We start from the raw sequence: 26,016 nt of genomic DNA on the forward strand, positions 1-26,016 counted from the left end.
GGTACGCGCTATTTCTCTCAATCTGGTCCACACGGACCGGCGAGCCTCCTTCTCCTATACCCCGTTTTCCCCTCTTCCGACTATATAGCTATCTCCGTCCCTCGGTTTAGCTGCCGAATGCCGCACCAGCGGTTCTCTTACAATCGATACCCCGAGACGACACTCCCCCCCCCCCCAGGGAGAGCAAGTGAGATTCACACATATACACACTTACACCGGTTGCCTCCATCATCCATCATCGATCATAAACGCGTGTTATATAGCTCTCTAAAGTATCTGTGTGGGCACGTGTACATATATATATAGATGAGAGGGTGCCGGGCAGGGTATGGGGAAGTGGACGTTGACTTGGGTATGGCTTAAGTATAATATTGAACAGGTGGAAACTGAGGACAAGGAGGTAAGGGCTATTTTTTTTCAACTCTAATAAAAATGAAAGTTTCGTTACTTGTTGTCAATTGACTTGTTTCGTATTCATTAGTTTATTAACTCGGGCGTCCGAATCAACTGTTCTGACAAATGAATTTGCAGTCAAACGTTGAAAAATTTTTAATACTTTTTTTCATAAGTGTGAGCCCACTGCTTCGTAAAATAATTTTTTATACTTACCACTGGTTAAAGAAATTTTGAAGGCACTCCCTCGGGTTACAATTTATATGGTGGTGACGAGAAAAAAAAAAAAAAAAAAAAATTATAGTTCGATGAGTTACACTTTTGAAAATACGAAGTGAATACCATTTCATGAGAAGCATATTTGTTGAAACGAGAGTGCACGATTTTCAAATTAAAAGGCATAAAATAAGCATAAAAAAACTTGTGGAAAAAGCCAAAAGAAAGAAAAAAAAAAAAAGAGGGGAACCACTCCGCATAATAAGCCGCTTAAAAACATCTCTCCTCCGCGATTCCGCACGATCGAGTTCGCACGTTTTCTCCCCCCCCCCCCGGCCCCAGCTATCGTATCGTTTGCGGCGCGCCTTCCATTTATTCCTCGACTCGAGGAGCCTTTCGCGCGCTTTTTTTCTTCTTCTCCTTCACACCCCCCCTCATATATACAACATCGAAGGGTCCGCGCGCGGCGTCACGTGCCGAGAGCTTTTTCCCCCACCCCTCGGCCTCACTGTTGATACGTCGACATGTGTTTATATCCTCGTCTTCCCAGAGCATTCGGCATACACACGCACTCGACTGTCACTCTACTCCTTTTCTGCACCCTCTGTATGGTACTGCTTCGTGAAACATACGTACATCCATGTGCGTTTACGATTTGATCGCTCGGCCCCCCCCCCTTTTTGGGGGGGAATTTCATCTGCCCCACTGGAAGATTTTTTTTTTTTTTTTTTTTTTTTTTTTCATTTGGAGGTCAGCGGAAAGAGAGTATGCAACAGTAAATAAATGACCCATGGGTTTTAATCGCTATCGAAATATTTATTCATTTGTTTTAAAACGATCGAGAGTCTGAGATATAACATATATATATATGTACAGATATGTATTACAAGATCGCGTCTCGTCGTCATATTTCTCTCTCGTGCGTATACATGTACATATATGCGTGTGTCTATAAACGAGACGCGATCAGGCGACTTTTTTTGCGCAAACTTCTGCGTTGCGAATGGTCCGAGATTTCTCCCTCCACTTTGTCAATTTTTACACCATCCCACTCGTGGAATGTATACACATACATACAAATTTGAATAAACAAACGTGTGCATTAAGTTCACGCTATCTGCTTCATTACGACGATAACGCTTTCGTTGCGTAACTTTGGTAGTCATGGGCATTATATATCTATTATACATGTATATACACATACGAGGTATATCTTTAAATACAAGTTAGGTATAAAAATTATAATAATGCTGCTCTCGCGGATAATCCATGTTATTTGTTTGTTTCTTTGTTTCTTCATCTACTCTATTTTTCAGTATACAGTTATGTTATACACTTATTGCTACGATTCTGTATTTTTGTTTTTTTTTTTTTTTTGTTTTTGTTTATTTACAAATGAAAAATTACACACGTGCAATATTCATAAATATGTTTATCACACTTGGACTGATTAGCGAAAAATCAGTGCTTACAATCTATAATATGCAAGATGATAATAATAATAATAATAATAATAATTATGGTTGTCATATACGTGCATGTACGAACAGGTAGATTAAAATGATAATTTACACGACGGATGATGGAATCTTACAAGTTTCACGGACGTTTGTGACACATTGAATCCCTACAAATAAATATACATGATGCAATCGCTTACGATATTATACCGGTATCTACATAAGTACGTGTGATTCGATGGCGAAAGAGCGGGAGTATGAAAGAAAAAGAAATGTTCTCTTGCGGGGCCTCTGCTGGGCGAATGCGTAAAAACGCAAAAAGACCTTACTTGTCGTCCCTGATGACGGTGATGCCGTTGCCGTCGTCCCTGACCGAGGACGCGTCGTCGACGTGAATCACGTAGACCTTCATCTCTGCCTCGTGGTTGAACTTTGAGTCCTCGAGGACGCAGCAGCGGATCGTGTTGGAGGCAGCGCGAAACACCATGAAACACGTGAGGGACATGAGGACCGATATTATCACGGTCATCAGGATGGCCGCGAATATCACCGACGGCTGGATGAAATGGTCCGTCTGGACGAGCAATTGAACGTAGACCGCGGCCATGCAGATCGACAGCACAGGCGCCAACAGCAGACCGATGAATATCACGCACTCGCTCACCTGCCCACCAAACAAAACATTCAACCATCTCCCTTTTTTGTATATCATGTGTAGAGAAAAATTCGTTGATTAGCCACTACGTTTTTTTTGTAGAGATAATACATACGCGCGATCGCCTGATCGTCAGGCCATTTTTTCGCCCCAGAGAGTGCAGTGTATAAACATGCAAGTTAGCGATAAACATTGTTTACACACACACGCACAATCCCGGAGCGATAAAATGTACTCGGAAAAAAAAACGAGGTGGAAATAACGACTCACGGTGTTGACGGCCAAGTACGACATTGGGTTCTTCATCAGGAGGACGTACGAGTCCTTGGCCGAGTCGTAGTAGGGGCTCCCGTGTATGGCGCACATGGCCAGGGCGTCGTACGAAAACTTGACGAGGACCGTCAGCCACGACATAAGCAGGACCGGCCGCTTGTACATCTTCTTCAGGGCGTCCCTGCCGTACTTGCGGACAACGTCCACCATCGTTATCACCGACACCATCGACGACGCGTAAGCTATCGTCCCCGAGTGATAACTGCTCACGGAAACACACGTTTATATATATATATATATATTACAATTGGCGCGAAAAAAAAACAAAGTTGTTTACCTTAGTATCGTGGCAAAACACTTTAGGAGCGTCGCGTTGGGTACGCCGGCCGGGTTGGTACCGGCTTCGCCGCCGGCACTGCTGTTGTTGTTGCTAGTGTCGCCCTTTGCGTGATACCACGTGGCGAAGGCCGCCGTCAGTACCATCCTCCCGAGGCCGGCGATAAACGAGCTCGCCCAGAAAAAGCAGACGACGTTGATGACGTGCATAACGTAAACGTAAACCGGCGACGTGCCGGCTACCGGCGCCGCTTCGTCTATCATCTCGTCGTAGTAAGCTTCGCTGCTGGTGCCGTTGCCGCTGTCGTTCCACGAAGGGACGATTCGGGGCTCAAAGCCGGCGTCCGGGACTTTTATGGCCCGTAGAAACTCGCATACGGCCAGCGCGTACACGACCATGCACAGGTGCACGAGGAACTGACAGAAGGTGAAGAGCAGCGTCGACGGGAAGAAGAACATCGCCCTGGAACCACAATGTGTGTTTGTGATTTGTTTTTCCATTCGTCGTGGTTGGGGCAGGACTCACTTGCACGACTCCTTGATGACCTTGCACACCATGTCGGTGCCGATTTTCTTGAAGGCGTACACCACCGAGGCCAATACGACACTGACGGCCACGTCGATCAGCAGAAACGAGTAATTGTAGTCGTCGTGGTTGGCGAGGTACAAGCCGATGAAGACGTAGTCGACGACCAAAAGTAGGACCATCAGAAAGACGGTGGTCAGCAGCAGGGCCTTTGTCGCGTATCGGAACAGCGTCACGTAGCCGGCCAGCAGCAGCGTAGTTAGCGTCACGAACGTGATTACTATGTACCTATGGTGTTTCATGTTAGTCTAGGTAGTGGTTTTTTTTTTTTTGTCATTTCGAATGACAAGCAATATGTGTCCGTACCTTGCCCTGTAGAGGTTCTCGTAGAGATAATAAGACAGCTCGAGCACCTCTCTGTGTCGAAAATTGTTGGAGTAGTGGATCTGCAGCACATCGCCGGCTACGAAGGCTGCTGGGGCGAGAGTTAAAAGTTGCAATTGAAAATATTATCGAGAATTGACGGAAATTTATGTGATGTGCGTCTGCACGTACCGTAAACGGACACCAAGAGCCAGACAAACATCAAAGTGGCAAAGAGCGCGAGGAACGATACGTCCGTGTCGGTTCGCGCCGTGTCCAGTGGGCCGTTCCATACTGGCTCTTGCTTTGATTTTTCCCCTGCTGAGATTACAATTGTTTCCGTGAATGTGTGATAATTTATGAAAAAAAAAAACAAAAATAATTTTTTTTAAAACAGGAAGCAGTGACATTGTCGAAATCGCTAATTGGAAGCGGAAAAGTATATATATATATTCATGTTAGATTAAGCACTCGCAATGAGTGTTGTTTTTTGTCCTCCTCTTCCAATTTATATACCCAACTAGCGGGTGATTTCGATATAAACGACACACGAGCCATCGATGTTTTTTTTTTTTTTTTCTTTCTTTCTTTCATAAAAAAGAAAAAAGTCTCACCGATCACGGAATACGTCATTATGTGCGCCGATAGGAATCCACCGATATAAGAGAGCGCGCCCACACGCACACGCGCACAGTTGTAAGTACTGCGGACACTGTGCACCGACTGACGCGCGGGAGCGGAAACAAGACGACAATGTCGAGAAGAAAAAGAAAAAAAAAAAAAAAAAAAACCGAGCGAGTCCGGCGGGACGAATTACGCGCACTTAGGCGAGCACGGCATCACGATTGCTCATCGCGAGAGACGTCACCGACGCAGGCTCACGGCCCGCTCTGTCTCTCTTGCTTTGTTGCCTTGAGGTTTTTTTGTTTTTATTTTTGTCCCACACTAATTTTGGGGAACAAAAAAAATTCCTCTCTTCCACCGGCGTGGAACTCTTTGATACGCGATGGGAGAGAGGTCCGCCGATCGCGAACAGCGAAATTCAACTGAGCTCGGGTCGCCCGACGCCTCCAGTTTTTAATATATGAAAAGAGATATCAGCATCTCTCGCGCGCCACTTGCCTCCTCTGTCCGTCTCTCGATCGTCATCGCACGTGTATATACATATATATATAAGTCAGTTTAAATTAAGCGCTTCCATGTGTGTTGCTCGCTCTCGCGCCCATTGACTTTTCGGGGGAGTTTGACGGATTCAAACGGTGTCTGTGAATCTTTTTTTTTTTTTTCCAATGTTTCGCAAAAATTGTCAGTGGTTTTATGTACCCAGAAAGAAGGCAAATGTGTAATAAATATGCACTATTGGAGTAGCGTGCGCAAACAGGTTTCAAGTACAATAAACGCCGTAACGCGAGACGATTCCGCGTGTATGTTCAACACGCGCACTTGCGTTAAATATATATCGTTTGTTGCGTTTGATCGTATACGAGAAAACGTTAAAGTTATACCTTACAGGACAACGTTATGACCGTAGTGCGATGCAGGAGAGTTGATGTGAAAAATAAAAAAAAAAAAAAAAATAACAATAATAATATATCGGGGCAGACGCTCACCTCTGGCCAATAAACGAGCAAATAAACTTTCCTGGGGTAAATCGGATCGTAAAAATGTTTTTTCTTTCGTCGCGCGACTATCGGCAGACGCGACTGTATATATATTGTATACATAAATTTGACGGGCTCGATAGGCCATACACTGATTGGGGAAATGAAATTGCGTGATAACTTTTTCTTTTTTTTTTTTTTACAACTCCAGTGACAAATTGATAATAATTCCCGAGTTTACATTACACGTATACGCCACGCTGTTATCTAAACTTGCAAATTTGCGAGAATTTCCCGGTATCGTCGATGTATGAAGTAAAAAAAAAAAAAAAAAAAAAATAGCGTGTTCTGTCAATCGAATGATAAAAGAGTGGCGGGGGGGGGGGGAAAGAGGAGGTTTTTCGATTAAAAGTCATCATGGACACGAGTCGTGCGGATATAAAATGTTCCGAGCTCCAGCGCTATCTCTCTTACGAGCGCTTTTATCGGCTCTCGCGGAGCAATCGTTTTATCATCATACGTCAGTTGGCAGTCCACGCCAGACTAAACATTTTTCTCCCCCCCCCTGCTCGCGCCTGCTTACAAATTGTCCGACTAAACTCTTTTTTTTTTTTTTTTACGCGTCACCGATCCATACACTGTTGTGTGACTCTGTTCCTTTTTTTTTCAACTTTTTCCCAAAGTGTTTGACTATGTATTGCTATTGTAGCACTCGCGGTTATCTTTATTATGTAGAATAACAGCACGATCACGCCGCCGCTTCTTTTTTTTCTCTCGTTCAGCCTCCGAAAGAGCAAAAGCTCGAATGAATGAGATTCAAAATTCGCTCGTCCGTGTGTATTTTTATACATTCCGAAAGAAGAAAAATTATATATAAAAGAAAAAAAAGTGTACGTGTGCAAGGTGATGTGATCCGAGTCGCGGGCAGTAAAGCCGGAAATTGTGTAATTCGAGTTTGACGATCGTTCGACGTGCCGCTCGGCCGATTTTTTATCATCATTCCGCAAACTACGTGTTGGAGTCCTTTTTTGCAAAACCTTGTTTCGGACGTGAACCAAAAAATGACCCTCAAATCACCTTTTCGGGAAAAAAAGAGCCATTAAGAAACCACGGCTCTAAAATATATATACACGTACGTGTACGTATCTCCCTCCCTTTCCCGAAAAGTTTAATATCGCGTCAGGCCTTGAAAAGGGCGGTCTCGCTGCACGCATCGCTAGACACCCTTTTCGCAAGCTCAGCGCTATCCACCCCCTCCTTGGCTCGAGCGCGTCTCGCTTAACGTATCTCGTAGTGCCTTTTTGCATTTTTACGCGGCCCCTCTACTCGCTCGGCCGTGCGATCTCTGCTCCCACGCGACACTTGCCTTTGTGCTCCGACTCTATATATACCGATCACAGCTCCATGTACTTTACCGAGCCTATAGGATACGTAAAATGTGCGTCCTTCGGTGCGTGGGCTTTTACTCCGAATGAAAAACAAACAAAAAACAAAAAAAAAGTTTCCAAAAACGTTGATCGAGCTAATGTGAGTGCGATAGTGTACACGTGACGCAGTGGAGGAGCCTGTGTGTCGAACAATGCACGGCGACGGGCGAGAAACCCACTCGGCCGTGACAAACTCCCTGCCGCTTAACATGTACCATACGATGAGAGTGTACGTCGTACGTCATCGGCGTCATTATCCGAGCCCTCCGCGAAGCGCAAAAGTCAATCCAGCCCCCGTAAAGTTTTACCCCTCGCACACACGTACAATGCCGCGTCACCGGCGTTTTAAAACTGAGGGAAAGTGCGGAGCTTTAATCCCTTGACGGGGCTCCATACCGAGGCTACCACGAACCGACGCTACGGGGTTGATGCTGGCTTTGGTATAGGCGCGCCAACTTCGATTAACGAGATTGCGCCTCTTCTTTTGGCCGATTACACCCGCGGCTAGTCGTCAATGGTTATAACGATTATCTATCCTGTGGAAAAACGATCCTAATTTTGCACTTTTTTTTTTTTTTTCCGCTTGATTTGACAAATGATGCGTGTTGTTTGTGAAAAAATGACACCCGTTGAATCGAAGGGAAAAAAAAAAAACAGCCAACAAAAGTATTTACCTTGGAAAATTTCAAACACGCCTCGGGTTTTGTTTGTTTATTTTTTCCATCTTTGTACCCGAGAGCCCATCCATATATATGTATAGTTTTGATCCCAGATTATTCTTCAGCAGTTACAGAAAGTAATAAAAGTAATGAGATCCTCGACGACGACGGCTGCGCACGACTTTTCTTTCTTGTTTATTGCAGAGTACTTATATATATACCGGTGAAAAAGGAAACAAAGAGAGAAGAGTATATAATAATCCAAGCGACGAGCGGGCGTCGAACCTCATACACACACACACACACATACCTACCCAACCCCCATATACATCGGAGAAAAGGCTATCCTCTTGAAAGGGAGGGAGGAGAGATTAAGCCTGCCGATGCTCGTCAGCCTCCTCCTCCTCCTCTCTTGTCTTCACTTTCAAAAATTGCGCAACGAGAGGCTACTTGGTCACGAGCACTCGGCGAAGCGGGGGGTGACGGAAAATCAATAGCCCCCCCCCCCCGACTCGCTTGATCCGCCAGCTTCCACGCCATATCTTGATTAAAATCAGTGCCCCTGTACCTCCCTCTCTCCCACCCTCCATTATCTTCCCCCTCCCCCTTGGACGCGTGTGCGTTGTTCACTCTCTCTCTCTCTCCCTCCCTCTACCTCCATTGTTTGCAACCTTGTTCTTTCTCCCCTTCTTTTTTTTTTTTCCTCTCTCTATATGTTTCTGCCTATACTATATACGCACAGAGACGCAAAGGATGCTCCAAATGCTCCTTCCGTATCATACGTACGCGATGCAGCTGCAGTTGTACGATGCCGTGTGTACGTTATACCGGTGATATTTTTTTTGCAGTGCTCAGTTTATGCGAATTATTTAGCAAATGACGTGAATTTTATTTGTCTTTTGGGATGTTCAAAGTACGTCGAAGTTGCCAGAGGTACGGCAATGAGCTACGAAGCTTTAACCTATTGTGTTTCTAGTGTTTGTGGTTTATAAATTATACAAGCATTTTCACGAGGCGCAGTATTGTGTGAAATAATGCCCCCTCCTGTAAATACCATTGGAGTAAAGAAAAAAAAAAAAAAAAAAGTATTAACGTGTACACGTACATACTCCACATGATTGTAAACACAAGTTGTTATACGTAGCGTTTTGTATAAAATAATTACAATGACAATTAATGGTGTGTGTATATACACGCGTGCGAGTTGGTAATCCGCGTCATCACCTGTCCGCGCTCGTGCTTTCATCCCTGCACCGTACTTACCTCGCTTCCGTTCGTCCCTGCCTATACACAACGCGCCCGTCATTTTCCTCTCGCCTCCCCGAATCCATTTAGTCTCGTTAACGTCTAAAAGTCACTTCTCGAGCCGTACACCCACGTCCTTTTCCCCCTTACATGTATAAACTCTCTTGGGCTCTTCGGAAGCTCTTTGCCCACTCGGGCGTGTCGTTTACATTTTTTGCTTACAACAAATTGTATTTTTATCATATTTGACAGCTCCTTTTCCCACTCGATGCGATTTTTACTTCCGGCATCGGGATTGTACACCACATGCGTGCGCATATCACCCGAGAATGTTTGTTCAAAACTATACGCGAAGGAAAAAAGAAAAATTGATTATTTTTTTCCATCGACGCGAAAGACATGATTTTGTCCCTCACGTCTTCGATCCAAATCAACGGTCAATTGAAATGAAGTACAGTGCCATTTTCCATCACGTGAGGAACGCGAGGACACGTGCGTTAAATAAACGACAAAAAAAGGGGGGCGGTTATCTTTGATCGTCATGCACGGAGTTAAAAATCACAACGCGCAGCGAGTAAAGCAATAAGTATATATTTCATACAAATCCGAGCCACTGAATCCTCTCGACCCTCGTCTCGTGCCCGAGAGCCAAGTTAGACAGCGCACCCACGACCCTCGCGCTAATATACGCGAGCAGAGAGAGGGAGTCTACCTGTCAGCTCTGCAGTGCTCTCCCCGGAACAAGCGCACCCTCCGTCCGTCCCTGCACCCACACCTACTGCTCCCCGGGAGCTTGTAGGAAAACTGGGTTTCCACCAATCCCTCGGTTGCCGCCGTTTCGTCTATACCCCCCCCCCCCCCCCAGTACATAATTGGCGCGAGAGCGATGTAATAGCCATGACTTTTCGAAACAATGGGCGAGTGAAATTTTATAAGGACTTGGGCAAGGATGCTTGAAAAAAAAAAAAAACTACTCTTTTTCGATACTTTTTTTCCAACAAAATCGGTGCATTATGTCCATTCGAAAAGAGTCAAAAATTTTCAGCTAATTTTATACTAGGTTTATAATGCATCGCGATTACCTGAGGGGACGAAATTTCTTTTTTCTTTTTTTCGGTTAACGAATGTAGTGACGAATGAAAAATTTGTTCAGCAAAAGGAATGGCACTGTGTTCCGGGAACGAAAGTTTTTTTTTTTTATCCAACAGAGAACCGTGCCCAAGCGTATAATAGGTGGGTGTGCACAATGGCACGCTATTATAACTGTTCGAATCGTCGCGAGTTATCAACGGACACACGGACGGGCAAGCCGTGGCTTTCACGCAACAAAATGCAAAGGACGCTGCTTGTGTATGGCCAACCGAGGTTTTAAACAAAAATGAAAATAAACGCGCAGTAGCAAGTAACTTGGCCAGCGAAGGGACAAAGTAACCGAGGAAAACTGCGTGAAAGCTCTCTCTCTCTCTGTGTGCACCCTATATATACTACATTGTATCGTACGAAGTAAGCTCGCGGATATAAGAGAGCAGACGGTGGTGGAGTGTGCACGACCCTCTCGCCACGCGCTTTGACGTATGTCTCGAGGGAGCACTATATGTTCCGGCTGCTATATTGCTCTCGTCTCGCGCGTATACGTATACGTATAGGTATCGTGTGCCCGGAAGCTCCGGTCAACATTTGAGCCGAGTAAACAAGCCCTCGGAAGAAGTGATCGACAGACCGACCGACCATCCTCTCTCGCTCGATCTTACGATTATATATATATATATATATGATCCTGTGACGTGTAAAAGTGTATAGGTGTGTACATACGCGTTGTGTAGCAGTGCGATCTAGTGGTGCATGCGTGGGCGGATGAACGTTCGAGCTCGGGAAAAACGCGCGTGTATTGTCCGTGGGTTTTCCTCTCCCTCTGTTTGCACGTTGGGATGGCGCGTGTGTATGCAAACGCGATGGGAATTCGAGAGAACGAGCCGATGCGAATGAAACGCGCATCTCATCGTTTTCGGATCGCAAGTATACCGGTATAGGTACTGTGATTATATACCGATTTATAACAATCAACCGGGCGAGTCGATTGATTTTCACGCGCGGGATGGGAATGGACCATCATGGGGGCCGAACGAGAATTACTTGTTACTATCATCGTTTATTGCGTCGTTCTGCCGCGAGCGAGGCTTTTTCCGTTTGCTCGCCTTCTCCGCGGGCGAGCGGCAAACAGAAGCGCCATTTGCTCTCTTCCTCTCCTCTGTATACACATATATAGTCGACTGTTCCCACTCTATGATTTTTATTGGAATTCCTTTACGAGCGTGTATACGTAGGTACCTACATCCATACGATAAAATGCATTTTTGCTTCTTAAAACTTTTTTGTTAATTGTCAAACCGTTCGCTATGGACATTTGGACAAACATTTTTTTGTCCCCTCAGACTAACAAGTACATTTTACATGTCAAAGATATATTAAATACTCGAGTAAACTCTTACGAATACTTTTGTCCTTTTTTTCTTTTTTTTTGTTTCTTCGTAAATTTCTTATTTTTTTCCCCCAACAATTGTAATGCATTGTTTTCGCTACAGCGGGGAGGGAAGCGCAATTTTTCTCAATCTACGCGCGTTAAAAGCAGAAATTAAGGGAAAAAATAAAAAAAATATCCACCCTCGAGTCCCGGCAAACGCACAAACGGGCTTGAAATTTTAATAAAAAGAGCATCGGTAAATATATACACGTATGGAGACAAAGCGCGTTATCGCGGGGATGAGCGATCGTAAATCGTATCGCGCGAAAGATCGGGCAGGGGCAACGCGTAAAAAGCCTCGGCTGCTTTAATTCGCCCCGGTGATTACGGATCCATTAACGACGAGGCTGGAAAGGGGGTGAGGTGTCGGCAAGTATGTGTGCCATCCAATGAACCACCTTTACAGGGGGGTTGGCCGGTAAAAGCCTATATGAGCATGTATATAGGTATACAACTTAACATACACACGCGGGAACAGTCACGGCTTGTTTGATGATCATATGGTCGCAAGAGTTGACGTTGCTCCGTGTATTTAGGGTGTACTAGTGTATTTATATATATATATATATATATATATATATATATATATATATATATGTGTGTGTGTGTGTGTGTGTGTACCAGTAAGTAGATGCATTCAACGCCAGCCACAATGTGCGCGTGAGTGCGGCTGATAACCATCGCTGGGATTTCCTCGGTCGCTGTCAGTCCATTGGCCGGTTGTTATTGTTGCCGTATACCACTTTATGTCGCTTTGTTCTCCTACACATAATCGTACTGTGGATCGGGTGATTTTTAGCTACCCGAGGCATAGCTTTTTTGACCCTATTCATACTTCATTCATTCTTATCGACGCGTATAGGTGTACAATAAACTATTAACTCGTACGTGTTTATTTCCGAATTTTATTTTGCAATTTTTACACCTCGAAATACCGTCCTTTTTGCGATATGTTCATTATTTACGGAGATACAAACGTTTAAAGTTTTTCAAAATTTTTGAGCAAGAAATATCGATTTTAGAGTGTAGCCATTGACTTGTGCGTGTTAATAATAGAAGTAATACCTATTTTATACGGTATTATATCATCAGGAATATTAGGAATAATTTCATGATAGATGTAGGGGCCAAACATCCAAACATGCAAAAAAAAATTTTCTAAAATTTCTGATCCCGAAATACCGTCCTTTTTGGGATATCTTCATTATTTACGGAGATACGAGCGTTTAAAAATTTGCAAAATTTTTGAGCAAGAAATATCTATTTTAGAGTGAAGCCATTGATTTGTGGGTGTTAATAACTGAAGTAATACCTATTTTATACAATATTATAACATCGGGAATAATTTCATGATAGTTGTAGGGGCCAAACATCCAAACATGCAAAAAAAAATTTTCTAAAATTTCTGATCCCGAAATACCGTCCTTTTTGGGATATCTTCATTATTTACGGAGATACGAGCGTTTAAAAATTTGCAAAATTTTTGAGCAAGAAATATCTATTTTAGAGTGAAGCCATTGATTTGTGGGTGTTAATAACTGAAGTAATACCTATTTTATACAATATTATAACATCGGGAATAATTTCATGATAGATGTAGGGGCCAAACATCCCAACATGCAAAAAAAAAAATTTTCTAAAATTTCTGATCCCGAAATACCGTCCTTTTTGCGATATCTCCATTATTTACGGAGATACGAGCGTTTAAAGTTTTGCAAAATTTTTGAGCAAGAAATATCTATTTTACAGTGTAGCGATTGACTTGTGGGTATTAATAACAGACGTAATACCTATTTTAATTGATATTATACCACCCTGATCTTTTTCTTAATAGTTGGTTAGTTTTAATTATCGAATTTTGACAACAAACAAATTTTTTTTTAACTTCTTGATTTCTTAATATCGTCAATTATGTATGCTACGAACACATTAAAAAAATTTACTTATCTCAAATTAATTCTTTTTTTCGTGATATCTCTTTTGCTCGTAGCTACATATAAAAGAGCACATCGTTTTCATTGTCTTGTGAACTTGTGTACTCCTCACGGGGATCTGCATATAAATTTAAGAAATCCGTACTGCGAGAACTTAGAGGACGTATTCTATGTAAATCTTTAAGTATTCACACAGCTCTGTAAGTTGAAACGTACACCGAGCACTCTATTGTTTCTGTTCATTTGAACGTTTAATGTATGTATCAATTAAATGGCCTCATGATGTAAAAGAAAAATACCATCTCTATTACCAATGAGGAAAAAAGGGGGAACTGTAATGATCAAAGAGACGTTTAATTTGATTCAAGACTTTCGTTTTTATTTATTAAAGAATAGTCAAAAAACGCATTTAAGTAAAAAAGAAAATTTCAGCAAAACAAAGTCGCGGGTTCATCAATTGGGCGTCTCTTTGATTTTTTCGCAAAAATCGTAACGAAATATTTCGTGATCGAATGAAAATTTCCCAACAACCTCATTCACGTATCCCATTTTATATACTTTCACTAAAAACTTACAATAGGCGAGTAAAGAAAAAAAAATAAAATCCTGAAATTTCAGCAGTGGCGCAGGTATCGAAGCGCGAGCCCAACTACTACGGCAAGTACATCGCCCGGTTCCCGGAGGGCAACCACGGTATAACCGGCACCGTGTACGCGGTCGACGAGTCGACCTTCTTCATCAAGAACTTCACCTTCGACGGCCAAGCACCGGCCGCTTACTTCTGGGTCGGCAACGAGGACGTGGTCGGGCCATCAGGCACCCCCCTGCCCTACCCCGAGAGCAAGTCCAGGTAATCCCCGCCTATTGAATCTTTTTTTTGGGGGGAGAAAAAAAAAACCAGAGAAAAGATCCCCCCCCCTTCACCCAGTCATCCGACCCTACACACAAAGATTCACCATCGCGCGTAGGGCATTCATCCACCCGTGCGCTCGTTAATTAATCCTCCCCCCCCCGCCCCCTCGACGCGTATCGCATTCACTCGCAAACGAGATCGAAGTTTGAAAGACTCCTCGCGACAAAGACCCCTTAATCCCGTACACCCCCTCCTTCCAGTATACGATATGCGGGTAGCGAAATCGGAAAACGCCGCGAAAGGAGACCAGAGTTCATAATTCTCGTTTTATTAACCGTATGTTACCCACGCGTGTATGTATATATATATATATTATACACTCCCCGCAGTCCCTTTGAATTCAGCTACCGCGTTGTACCGTATAGTCACGCTCTGCCGCCACTACACGCTTTCCACTCTCGGTATGTGTATTATTTATCGCCACCCCCTCGCTTCCCTCTCGTTTTTCTGTGCATCATATATATGCACATATGGGCATTGGTCGATTCGCGGCATCAATTTTTTTTTTGTTCGACCCATCGAATAAAAAGTGACTAAAATCCCTCTGTTACAGGAATCCCCAGCCGCTGGGACGGTACGTTAACGCGGACGTGATACTACGGCTGCCGAGCAACATGAAGATCCGCGACATCAAGTGGCTGAGCGTCTGGTGTCACCGGTTCACCGTGAGTTTTTCCCATGATACAATGCAAACGATGCGAGGGAGGAAAAAATAGTCTCCTTGAAACCATGCGCTACGATTAGGAAACAAAAGGGCCAAACTGCGAAAGAAAAAAAAAAGGGGGGGTGACAACTCGAGCGATATTATATTATATAATATCCGTGGGTAGAGGCATATCCAGATAACTTGATTTTAGAGAAGATCCGCCCTCTGCATCAGACCGAGGACTATAGCGGGGGCTCCACGGCATTCGTGGTCAATGGCGCGTGTCGGATGGATACGGAAGCACGGGGGCGCCTATATACCTATATTGCCGTATACAGCGTCTCTCTCGCGCTATATATGTATAATTTATATAATTCCGGGGGGAAGGGTACCCGCCAGAGATTGTACTTTTTTCGGTTGCGCGATCACATTTGCTACTTGGAGCTTTCGGGGTCCAAGATATATCCTATACGTGGTACTTTTTTCTTTTTTGTTTTTTCCCTTGCGCGTCTCATGGATAATTAGAATATCACGTTTTAGCGTACAACTGTATATACTATTTCAAGCCCAAATAAGTGTACTCGCAAGTTTGAACATCATCACGTACACCCTCTCCCTCGGAGAAAGCGAAATGAAAGAAGAAAAAAAAAAAAAAAAAAAAACTCACCACGTATGGGTATAAAATGTATACATGTACAAAACATGTATGGAGTCGTCCACGTTGGCGCTAAAAGCATCTCACGCGCTCTGGCGCTTGAAAAGGTCCAAAGAGTCCGGCGTAACGGTGGAGGGGGGACCCGTCATCTCTGTATCAGAAGGGCTCTTTAATATCGCCGGGGTGACTCCCGTTGCCCGACAAGCCCCTCCATCGGACACGCTCCGTCACCGCAATACCCACCCTTGTCCGTCTCTCTTTTAACCCCCTCTGATGTGCGCGTGTATACGTATACGCTACTTCTTGGGATCTCGCGTCTTTCTCCCCGACACGGCATCCTTTCGCCCCCCCCCCCTCCAATTCTCCAATCGACGATGGATCATACCGACCGAAGAGCGCCGATCGGCTTTTCGTCTTCATCCAGCCCATCTCTCAAACTCAATGTCCGACAAGTTTTTACGGAGTGCGTCTGTGTCATTCCTGACGCTATATACGACCAAGGCCCATCGCGTCAACGAGTACACGTATAGGTGTATTTTTTCCAGAAGAAGAGGCGCGCCGATCGGCCGGTGTGAAAAGAAACGAGACGCCGGTGTATATACGGTTCATATAAATGCATGCGAGTACGGGTCAGGGGGGGATGCCCCTCGCTGTGCGATTTCAAAGCGAGGCGTTGAAGAAATCGTAGTGATGTATAAGGTCGCTGTTAGTCGGTCGGAGGAGCTGAGCTTACAATGCCAAACGACGCCCGTCCCTCCGATAAGTATATTGTCTCTTTCTGTTTCGTTTTCGCACTGGCTGTTGGTATATACATATGTATACACCCTATTGTCGGAGCGGATCAGTCCCTCGAGGGATATACGCCACGAGGACTTTGAAGCTCCTGCGTCCTTATACCGAGCAATAGTCTCAATTACGGGGCTAGAGGGGGGAGGGGAGTTTTCTCGAAGGACAAAATTCATCTTTCAATCACGAGGTGCGTTTACATTATTCGTGATGGTAGAATATCATATGTTCGTCAAACGTGTACGCAGATGTATATTTATGTTCCATATGGGTATACAGAGAGCGTTTGAAGGTCAGCTGAGTCATCGAGTCTTGGGGCCTACTGGCTCCGAGCTTGAGGACGAGTCGGGAGTTGTAGGCTCCGTGGACGCCCTGGGTAATAGGGAGGGGGTTATTGGGTTATGCACTGGTAAAAAGTGGCTGTAAGGTAAGCTGAGAGTTTGGTTGGGTGATAGAAGATGATTTGGGTTTGGGATAAACATACCCCGAGACCAAAGTAAAAGAGGGTGTCAGTAAAAATGATCTACTGATGAAAGTTTTCCTGGATGGGAGGGAGGGCTAGTTTCGGAGACCAAGTACTAGTGATTCAGAAGGGGTGGTCTGCACTTGTAAGTTGGAACGGAGGTTGGGGGGTTTGGTTGGGTAGTAGAAGATGGGGTCATGGGGGTTACTGGTTTTCAGAATAATCCACAATTTCAGAATTCTTCCACAAAGAAGTGGCTCCAACAGTACATTAAAGTGATTATCGGGTTGAAAAGAATCGTCCCCTCTACTCTCTCAAGGGATGTGTACACGTGTATAATCTACCTTCTCATTGTTTGGCTGCTCGCCCTCCTTCCTCAGCAATGCCCCGTTCGAGAAGACGCGAGAACCACCTCCAAAGATATTCCTATCTTGGAAGAGATATCAAACCACGGCTCAATGGACTGCTCCCCCATGTATACACCCTGTATAAGAATGCGCGGATGAATCGATCCCTCCTTCCCCGATAGGATTTGGCATTTTTTTTTTTTTTCTTCCTTTTCTCCTTTTCTTCCCCCCGTCGAAGAGGAAGCCTTGATTTTTATCCGCGCGATTCTTCGATGGTTGTATGGAAGGGGATCGCGATGATGATGGCGATGATATCTTTCAATTGCAAATGGAACGGGATTCTGATCGGTTTACTCGCGATTTGCTCTCCGCCCTGCTCGGTTGCTTTTGGGTTTTTTTTTCCCCATCTTTTCCTTTCTCTCCTTGGATCCTTCTTTCTCTCTTTTTGGCACTCTTTTTTTTTTCTTTTCGAGGATCGGGAGAGCTTGGCGTTTAGACGTTCGTATATACCCACATTGTTTGTAGTCGCTGACGTGAGGGTTTTGGCCCGGGAGGGTTTGGGTCTATGGCTGCACCAAGGTTTTTTTTTCAATACATTTTGGTGCGCTGAATCCGGTTATCAAAGGTGCTTGGCTGTAAAGTTGACCGATGAATTTTTATATGAATATTTATTCCAAACAAATAAGAAACTTTTATTTTGTTGTCTTAAAATCTTGACTTGGTGCTAATACGCTCAAATATGGAAAAAAAAAAAACGTTTAGAAAATCGCCCGATGGTGCTAATAATAGTCCACTTCCGCGTGCCGAATAATTGATAAAGAATACAGTCTTCACTGGCCGATCGACGATCATAAGGATTACATGTGATAAAATCAAAATGCTTCTCTCCTTAAAAAAAAAAATACACCATCTAAAATCTAATCATTAGGTGGACTACTTCTAACTAAATCGTACAAAAAAAAAAAAAAAAAAAAAAAAATGATGTTGGAATTCTTTTTTCCACTCGATAGCTGATGTCACCTCATGGGTCCAACAAATACCGTAAAATATAATCTATGGACGAATACGTGACTTTTGACTTTTTCACGCACGTTATCGCGTGCACATAATATAATCGTCGATCGGCCAGCGATGACTGTCTTCTTGATCCTGCATTGTTAGGCGCGTGGAAGTGTACCACCATCGAGCGACTCTATACTTACACACATTTTTTTTTCCTTTTTTTTTTTTTCGATACTTGAGCCGTGCATTTATATACCTGTTCGTGCACGTGGTGTACGCAAGGAAGGAAATATAAAAACCACCCAAGTACATGTACAGAGCGTATTTGCACTAGAAGGGTCAGGGCTCGTTTGTGGTTTTTTTCAACCTTAGTCGCTTCGAAGAGGGAGTATCGTCCCATTGTTGACAAAAATGGGCTCCTATTCTCCGTATCTTGGTGTATACGTGTATTTTATTCCTGTACAACGGTGCATTAGCATCTGAATCCCCGTGGCCGTCTTCGGGGGCTAAGGAGGCCAAGACAATTAAACAGCCGCGCGGCGTTTAGGTGAGCGCGTGTGCATGCGACTGGCGTCGAGTGGACGAGACCTCGTTGTACATCCTTGCTCATCCTCCCCCTTTTACCTCCACCCAATCACGACATCTGCAGCCTGAGGAGCTGGAGGTAATAAAGCCTCGCAGCTTCTGCTCTGGTTTGCGTGCAATCATTGTAATATACATAAACTAGCGAACAACGCGCAGAGATGTATGAGGTGCCAGAACCCGTGGTGCATGGCTTTTTCGGAGCGTGTAAAATACAATTTTCGCAAGCGAGCGGCTTTCGATCCCGTGACACTTTTGTCGAGGTGATGTCGGTTGCTTTTTGAAATTCATTTTGCTTCTACTTCTTGAATCTATCTTATTTTTTTGCTTTCCGTAACCCCACCCCTCGTCGTCACAAAGCAATATACTTTTGGAAAACTGTACGATTGTTGTTAAAACGTGTGTACTGGTAACATTGTTTGAAAGGCTAATAAAATTTTACGACTATGGTTTTTCGTTTTTTTTTTTTTTGTTTTTTTTTTTTTTTTTCTATGACTGTGGTAAAAGCGAAAGCGGAGAATGGAAGTCAAGGTCAGTGGTATATATATATATATATATATATATATATATATATATATATATATATATATATATTGATGGTAAAAGCCTTTTTTTCAGTGTAGTTAAAACTATGGCAATATATATATGTATAACAAATTCCACTTTTTTGTAGGTACAGTCCTGATGTTGTCACAATGTGACATCACGAGTATAGACTACTAAATGTTATTGTCAATGCGGAATTTTTATATTAACCTTGAAATATTATAGTCATTGATATCCGATGATTAAACACTGCGCGTCAAATGATCAAAATAGTATAATCTCAAAAAACGAGTAAGTCAGATGATAAAAGCATATCACTGAGCAACCCAATTCTTAGATTCAAACGAAAATTTCTTTATCCTCATTCCGTTAAATATTTTCTTTTAATTGGAACAAATTTAGTCGATCCAAAAAAACATTTCGTACAACTAAATGAGAAATTCGTAATTAAAAAAAGAAAATTTTAATTTAATAAAATATTATTTTTAATTGACTTATATTTTTTTACTCATAAAAAAATATTGAACGGAATGAGGATAAAGAAATTTTCTTTGATTCTAAAAATTGGGTTGCTCAGTGATAGTGGGTCCGTAAATGCTTCGTAAAAAAAAGTAATAAAAGTGCATCGACAGAGTTCAAATGTGCGGAAAGCAAAGTACCATCGCGTCTTCATGCAGATAATGCCACATATACACGTGCATTTAGTGCTGGTTTTTGCGATAACAATATGGTATTATACGGTGTAACGGGGAATGGCTGAGTAAAAGTGCTGAAATTGTTATAGTTCGAGATCTGCTACGTTATAAATTATGGTTAGAGACACGAAATCATTCGTAGCTTATTGTATCTGTGTTCAATTGTTTTTTTTTCTCTCAATTAAAACGTAAAATCAAAAAAATTGCTTCGAACACAAATGAAACATAACAAAATAGCTCAATCTCTAAAGAGGGTCCGATGGGTGAATGGTCTTTTTAGAAAAAAGTGAAAATTTCGAATGGAACACAATTTAGAACTTATCAACGAACGACTTGATAAAAATAGAGTTATGTTTCTTGAGTGCGATTAGTCATCGATGACTAACTGCGGATAAGTGAAGATTTCGAAATGACGCACAGAGATAATAAGTTAGATGTACCTATGAATATTGTACTTATCTAAATTGCGACCCACGAGAAATTAGTCACGGAAAAAAAATGACCCGGTGTTTTTATTTGGAAGACCTCTGAGTTTTTTTTTTGTTTTTCAATTTGTAAATTTATTGTAATCCTTGCAAAAGACACTCGACCCGGGTCCGATATCATTAGCGAAAAGTCAAAGCGTCGGCGCATCCTTCGCCCACCGGAAAAAGCTCTTCTCGAAAAGCTTCCCTCCACCCATACGCGTTAGTATAATAATGATATACCATGTGTACTCTTACACCATGCCCACACGGGTGGGTTTGTGGGCACCTATACCTATAGTACTCGCAACGCAAACTCAAACTCAGAAAAGTCAACCCTTTCGCGCATATACATATACCACCTACATTTCTACTATTATATAGAATACTATCTACGTAGGTGACATGTACAACACAGCTATCCGGAGTAAGAGAGCACAGACAGCAGCCATATGCGCTTGCGCGCGCGGAGGTGTGTACGGCGGGTCGATGATGCCGCTGCGCCCGGGACGTCGTCCTCGACCTCGTCGCGATGTTATAATACTTATACACGTATAGCGGAGGAGGGCGATACCACCACATTGTAGATGTTTTTATACGTGTGGGGAGGTATTACCTACCTCCCACTTTTTCTTTCTTTCGTTAGCTCCTCTCGTTTTCGGTATAATATCTTTTTTCATGCACGTGAGAGCACACGCTGGGGGACGCGGAGGGAGGCTGCGTATGATATTTTCGCGATCATTGTTGTATGAGCGCGCATGTACACCTATACGCGGTTTTGCTGAGCTCGCGAGGTTGGGGCTCGTGATTTGTGAGCTGAGCGGGGCAACTTGAGATTGTTTTTTTTTTTTTTTTTTTTTTTTTATGTGATATTAGTTAAGGGAAAGTGCAAAATTCGCAAAATGGAGCACTGTTTGCGAAACAATAACAAAAACTCCCAACTGGCCCGAAAATCGAAGCAATTAGCTTTGGGGGGCAAGAGGTTTTTTAAACGTAACATCAAAAATTGTACAAATCATGATAAACGATCCGCACCACAAGGAATGTCTGCGCGCTTTTTATTCCACAATTTTCTCGCCTCCCCAATGTATTAAAAAAATCTCAAAAGCAATGAAAACAGACGAACTTTATAAATAATAAAAAAAAAAAATGCTAGGACTAGTAAAAAAGTTTCGTCCGAATGTAGCTTATACGCGTGCAACGTTTCATTTTATTGGAGAATAATATAATATCATGCCGACGTATGTACAAATAAGAGAAGCAGCATGATACAATACAACTGCAGGTGGATGCTCGGGATTCCAGAAATACGCGCCATTCCCGCACGTGAATCACGCCATTTTTACCCTATACGGTCCCGATGCCAAGTGTGTCTGTTTACGCTCGCACCGCTGTACACCGTATGTACATGAATATCGATGTGGAGGCAGAGGTTTAACGTATATGGTGTAGATACATTTGCCAATGCCTATCAAAAAAAAAAAAAAAAACGGGGGAAGGGTCGATATACTGAATCGTTTTTTTTTTTTTTTTTTTTTTCAGACTCACTGGAGTAGCTGCAAATTGCAGCTTTCGTTTTTTTTTCCTTCTTTAAACCATTATACTTAGTTTTAACGTATCACGACGCAATAAAGATCGAAACTTGCCCATCCACGAGGATCGATCGAGCGAAAAAAAAAAATCTTAATTTTCATTTAACGGGTTTATAATGAATTTCGTATTTTTTTTTCGTTTTTATTTTCATTGAAAAGGGGAACTAAAAAAAAAAAAAAAAAAAAAAAAGAGGAAAAGTACGTTCACGTAATCCCAGGTTGAAAGTTCACATTGAACAAAGTTTCAGCGTCGCGAGTTATACCCACAGTTCAAAGTCAGAGTCGCCATTTTGACATGGTCCACGCCCCTGGGGATTAAGCCTCTCTCTACATATACATATATACCCACCGTGTCGACATTGCTGATGGTATATGGATGTTGCGCGTATACAGTTACCAACTTTGCAAAATAATGACTAATGAACTCCCTCTGAAATATCCCTTTTTTTCCTCTCCTCAAAACAAAACATATCGAATTCAAGGGCGATGAATTTTAACGAGCCTTTCCTTTCGATGAACAAACAAAAGATAAGCGACGGAGGCACGCACCCTGTGTAAGGCGTCGGAGTGGTCATACACCCCATGGACTTTGGAAGCTCGTAGTTAAATGTTCCATTTGAAAATAACTGATTTTTATACACCTATACACGTATAGCGACAAATGACAAGCCGAGAGCTGTTATTGCTGGAGGAGTCCTCTCGGAAAGAGAGAAAAAGATCGATACTATACGCAGCACTGTTAACCGATGCGACTGGACCCTTAATGTGTTGCCGGCGTATATATAATATAACGACGCAATTTACGAAGTAAAAGTTGTACAGTGGAGTTTTGTATCGCTGATCTTGTCGGTTGCGATTTTTCATCGACGGACATATATATATGTACAATCGAGCGAGCGAGCAAGTAGTAAGAGTACCCGAGTAGTCAGACGGGCTCCGTATCCATCGAGTTCCCCCAGCTTCCCTTACGGTTGAAACAAATTTACGATTCCTCCCGTGTATACACATATATGTATGTACCTGCGAAGCAACTTTGGTCAGAGGCAGGCTCTTAATTAAGCGTCGCCGTGGGAAATCGCGAAAATTGAAAGCAGATGATGGTCCCCCGATTCTCCGGCCAGGCAAACTTTCGACGCGCGACCGACCCTTTATACATTTGCTGGATGCAAGGGTTAAAAGAAACGAGAGATGTGGCCAAGCTAAGCCAAATTGGGCCAAAGTTGCAATCGTATATACCAGTTCCTTTCGCCACGGAACCATACGTACGTATAATATTATAACGTGCGATGTATATGTATATGGGTACGGACGCCAACTGCGTTTTCAGTGGGGGGGGAGGAAGGTTGATTTTTAACCGTAACGATAACTGGAGAGAGAGAGAGAGAGAGAGAGAGAGGGAAGAAAGAGACGCCGATTGGACGAGCGAGCTTGCGAGGGTACCCGCCCCCCTTGGGCACTGCTGAGCTTTCACCCACCGCAAGCCGGCCGGCCAAGTTTTGTCTCTCTCTCTCTCTCGTTTGCCTCTTCCTCCTCTGACTATCCACCCACTTTCTCTCTCTGTTTCATCCCTTCTCTCCGTGTGTGTGTGTGGGTGTGTGTAAAATATACGAGGGACCTCGCGATGGTAGACCTCGAGTTTGCTCGCTGCGCCATCTTCCATTATGGGATTTTTTTTTTTTTTTTTTTTTTTTTTGGTTGACAACCGTAGCGAGTCCAAAGGTGAAGCCACTAGTGATAATTTTTTCCATTCGAAAAACTTTTTGTTTCCAGCGTGGCTAGTTTCAGCGATTGGTATCCCGATGGCGCGAGGGTGACGTTAAATGGGTACACCTATTGAGAGGTGAAACGAGTGTCCCGAAGAATGAGTAAGAGGTGACATTTCATAGAGATTTTATCGGGCAAAAATAGAGATTCTCTCGAGTAAAAAAAAAAAAAAAAAAAAAATATTTAAACGTATTCAGTAGAAATAAAGCAGTTTAACAACATCCAAACAGTTTCTCATGACAATGAACGATTAAACATGACAGAGAGAGCTCCCTCCCTCCGATACTTATATCCCAACAATCCTGTGTACTTACCTGTACGTATTTAGGTAGAGCAGAGGAGCCTCAACACCCATAGACTTACTAATTTAATTCCAGCAAATCCACTTGGAAGTAATAAAAAAGCACGTCGATTTCAACTGTCGAGCTGCAAGTGATGTGTTACACACACGTATATATAATTATATAGGCGTAAATATTTGAAAGCTAAACGAAACATGAGAAAACTTTTTTCTTTTTCTACACGTATAAAAAAAATTACGTTAGGCATCAATTTGAAAAAAAAAAAAAAAAAAAGTAGAGGTCATGCGTTAGTAGTGGATATTGACAATTAGCAAAGAGTAGAAGATCCGACGTGGACTATATCCACATATATAGAGTTTCACCTATATACAGTCAAGGCCGCGCGGGAGAAAAAAAAAGTTCAATTAAATTCCGCGAGCGAATAGACTGCAGAGGGTTCGAGGGGGGGGTGAATGTATAGGACATTAGGAACGTGAGATAGAGGATGAAAAAGAAGTCTTGAGATTAGGCAGAGGAGGGCCGCCCAAGACGACGGCTCATTTAATTTATCACCTACTTAAAGTGTCCGGAGGACGCTTTTTCTCCTTTTCCTCCCGTTTTTTTTTTTTAGAACGAAGTTCTTTATGTCGCGTTACTCGGGGGGCTGGAATTTTAAAACCGACAGATTTTTTTTTTTTTGAATCAGAAATCTTTTTTCCTCTCAAGTTTTTCCCCTCACCCCGTCCCCCCTCACCAAGTGTTCTCTACACACTTCCCCTCTCCCCACTATATATCTATATCTGCCAACCGTGCCCTCTTACTCTTCTCCACACCTTTACCCACCGTTCCCCTTCCCACTGCCAAGCACCGAATATTCAAACAAATTTCAATTTTTTCAAACAATAATTTTTTTTTTTGGACTTTGAATTTTTTCCTCTACAATTCTAAAAAAAAAAAAAAAAAAAAAAAAAAAAAAAAAAAAAATTAGCATAAATATGGTTATGTAGATTAAACATAATAAGACGCGTTATAACGCATTAAATATTTGTATTTTATGCATTTGATGCATAAAATACCGACCGATTTTTATTAAACCTGAGGTTTTTTTTGGCATTACAGTAATGCTAATAATTACTGTTATAAATAAATTATTTTTATTTTATATATAAATTATTAAAATAAACATATACGATAGAGTTGCACAACGTATCAACGGTTTTTAAGATTTTGAATTCGACTAACTAATTATGTCACAATGTCACATAATCATATAAACATAGTAATTTATTACATCAATAAGAATAAATAAATTATGTAAGATCATTAGATATGTATATTTCGCGTTACATATTATTTTAATGGTTGTTAAGGGCGCTTATTTGGCATTTCATAAACAAATAATGGCAAAATGTCAGTAAATGATTATATGAATAATTTATATATAAAATAAATTGAAACAGAAATACAATGAAATGAAAAAAAAATGACATACAAAATGAAATACAAAAAAAAAAAAATTAAATAAACAAAAAAACAATGTCATAAAGGAAATAAAAAACAATTTTTTTCAAACTGATAAAGTGTTATTTTATAAAATAATGAAATGAAATAAAATGAAAAATGAAAAAAAAAAAATAATGAAATGAAATGAAATATGAACAAATAAAATGT

General features: G+C 42.3%; 2 protein-coding genes across 3 annotated transcripts in view; one reads left to right on the top strand and one right to left on the bottom strand.

Moving 5' to 3' along the window:
* The window catches only part of LOC106647889 (protein Skeletor, isoforms B/C), a 59,084-nt gene that overhangs the window by 23,551 nt on the left and 9,517 nt on the right, over nucleotides 1-26,016 (top strand). For both annotated transcript variants that reach the window (XM_089590304.1, XM_089590305.1), the window contains exons 3-4: nucleotides 14,228-14,459; nucleotides 15,076-15,187. In XM_089590304.1, the coding sequence (XP_089446430.1) occupies nucleotides 14,228-14,459; nucleotides 15,076-15,187 (344 nt within the window). The remainder of the gene's footprint in view (nucleotides 1-14,227; nucleotides 14,460-15,075; nucleotides 15,188-26,016) is intronic.
* LOC106635730 (choline transporter-like protein 1) lies at nucleotides 1,417-5,248 on the bottom strand. The gene is made up of 7 exons (XM_014347847.3): nucleotides 4,837-5,248; nucleotides 4,415-4,543; nucleotides 4,226-4,331; nucleotides 3,860-4,147; nucleotides 3,335-3,796; nucleotides 2,995-3,259; nucleotides 1,417-2,733 (listed from the first exon to the last, which is right to left on the bottom strand). The coding sequence occupies exons 1-7, from the start codon at nucleotides 4,853-4,855 to the stop codon at nucleotides 2,395-2,397; spliced, it is 1,608 nt and encodes a 535-aa protein (XP_014203333.2). The 5' UTR covers nucleotides 4,856-5,248; the 3' UTR covers nucleotides 1,417-2,394.

The sequence above is a fragment of the Copidosoma floridanum genome, unplaced genomic scaffold, assembly GCF_036245765.1.
Source record: "Copidosoma floridanum isolate Cflo_tuat_1 unplaced genomic scaffold, Cflo_Japanese_pri ptg000012l, whole genome shotgun sequence".
In the NCBI taxonomy this organism is placed as follows: Eukaryota; Metazoa; Arthropoda; class Insecta; order Hymenoptera; family Encyrtidae; genus Copidosoma; species Copidosoma floridanum.

Excerpts from the sequence above, each read along its gene's own strand:
- LOC106635730 (XM_014347847.3), bottom strand. Across the intron at positions 4,148-4,225 it reads GAGAACCTCTACAGGGCAAG|GTACATAGTAATCACGTTCG; the intron begins GTACGGACACAT and ends GAAACACCATAG. Across the intron at positions 3,797-3,859 it reads GTCATCAAGGAGTCGTGCAA|GGCGATGTTCTTCTTCCCGT; the intron begins GTGAGTCCTGCC and ends TTGTGGTTCCAG.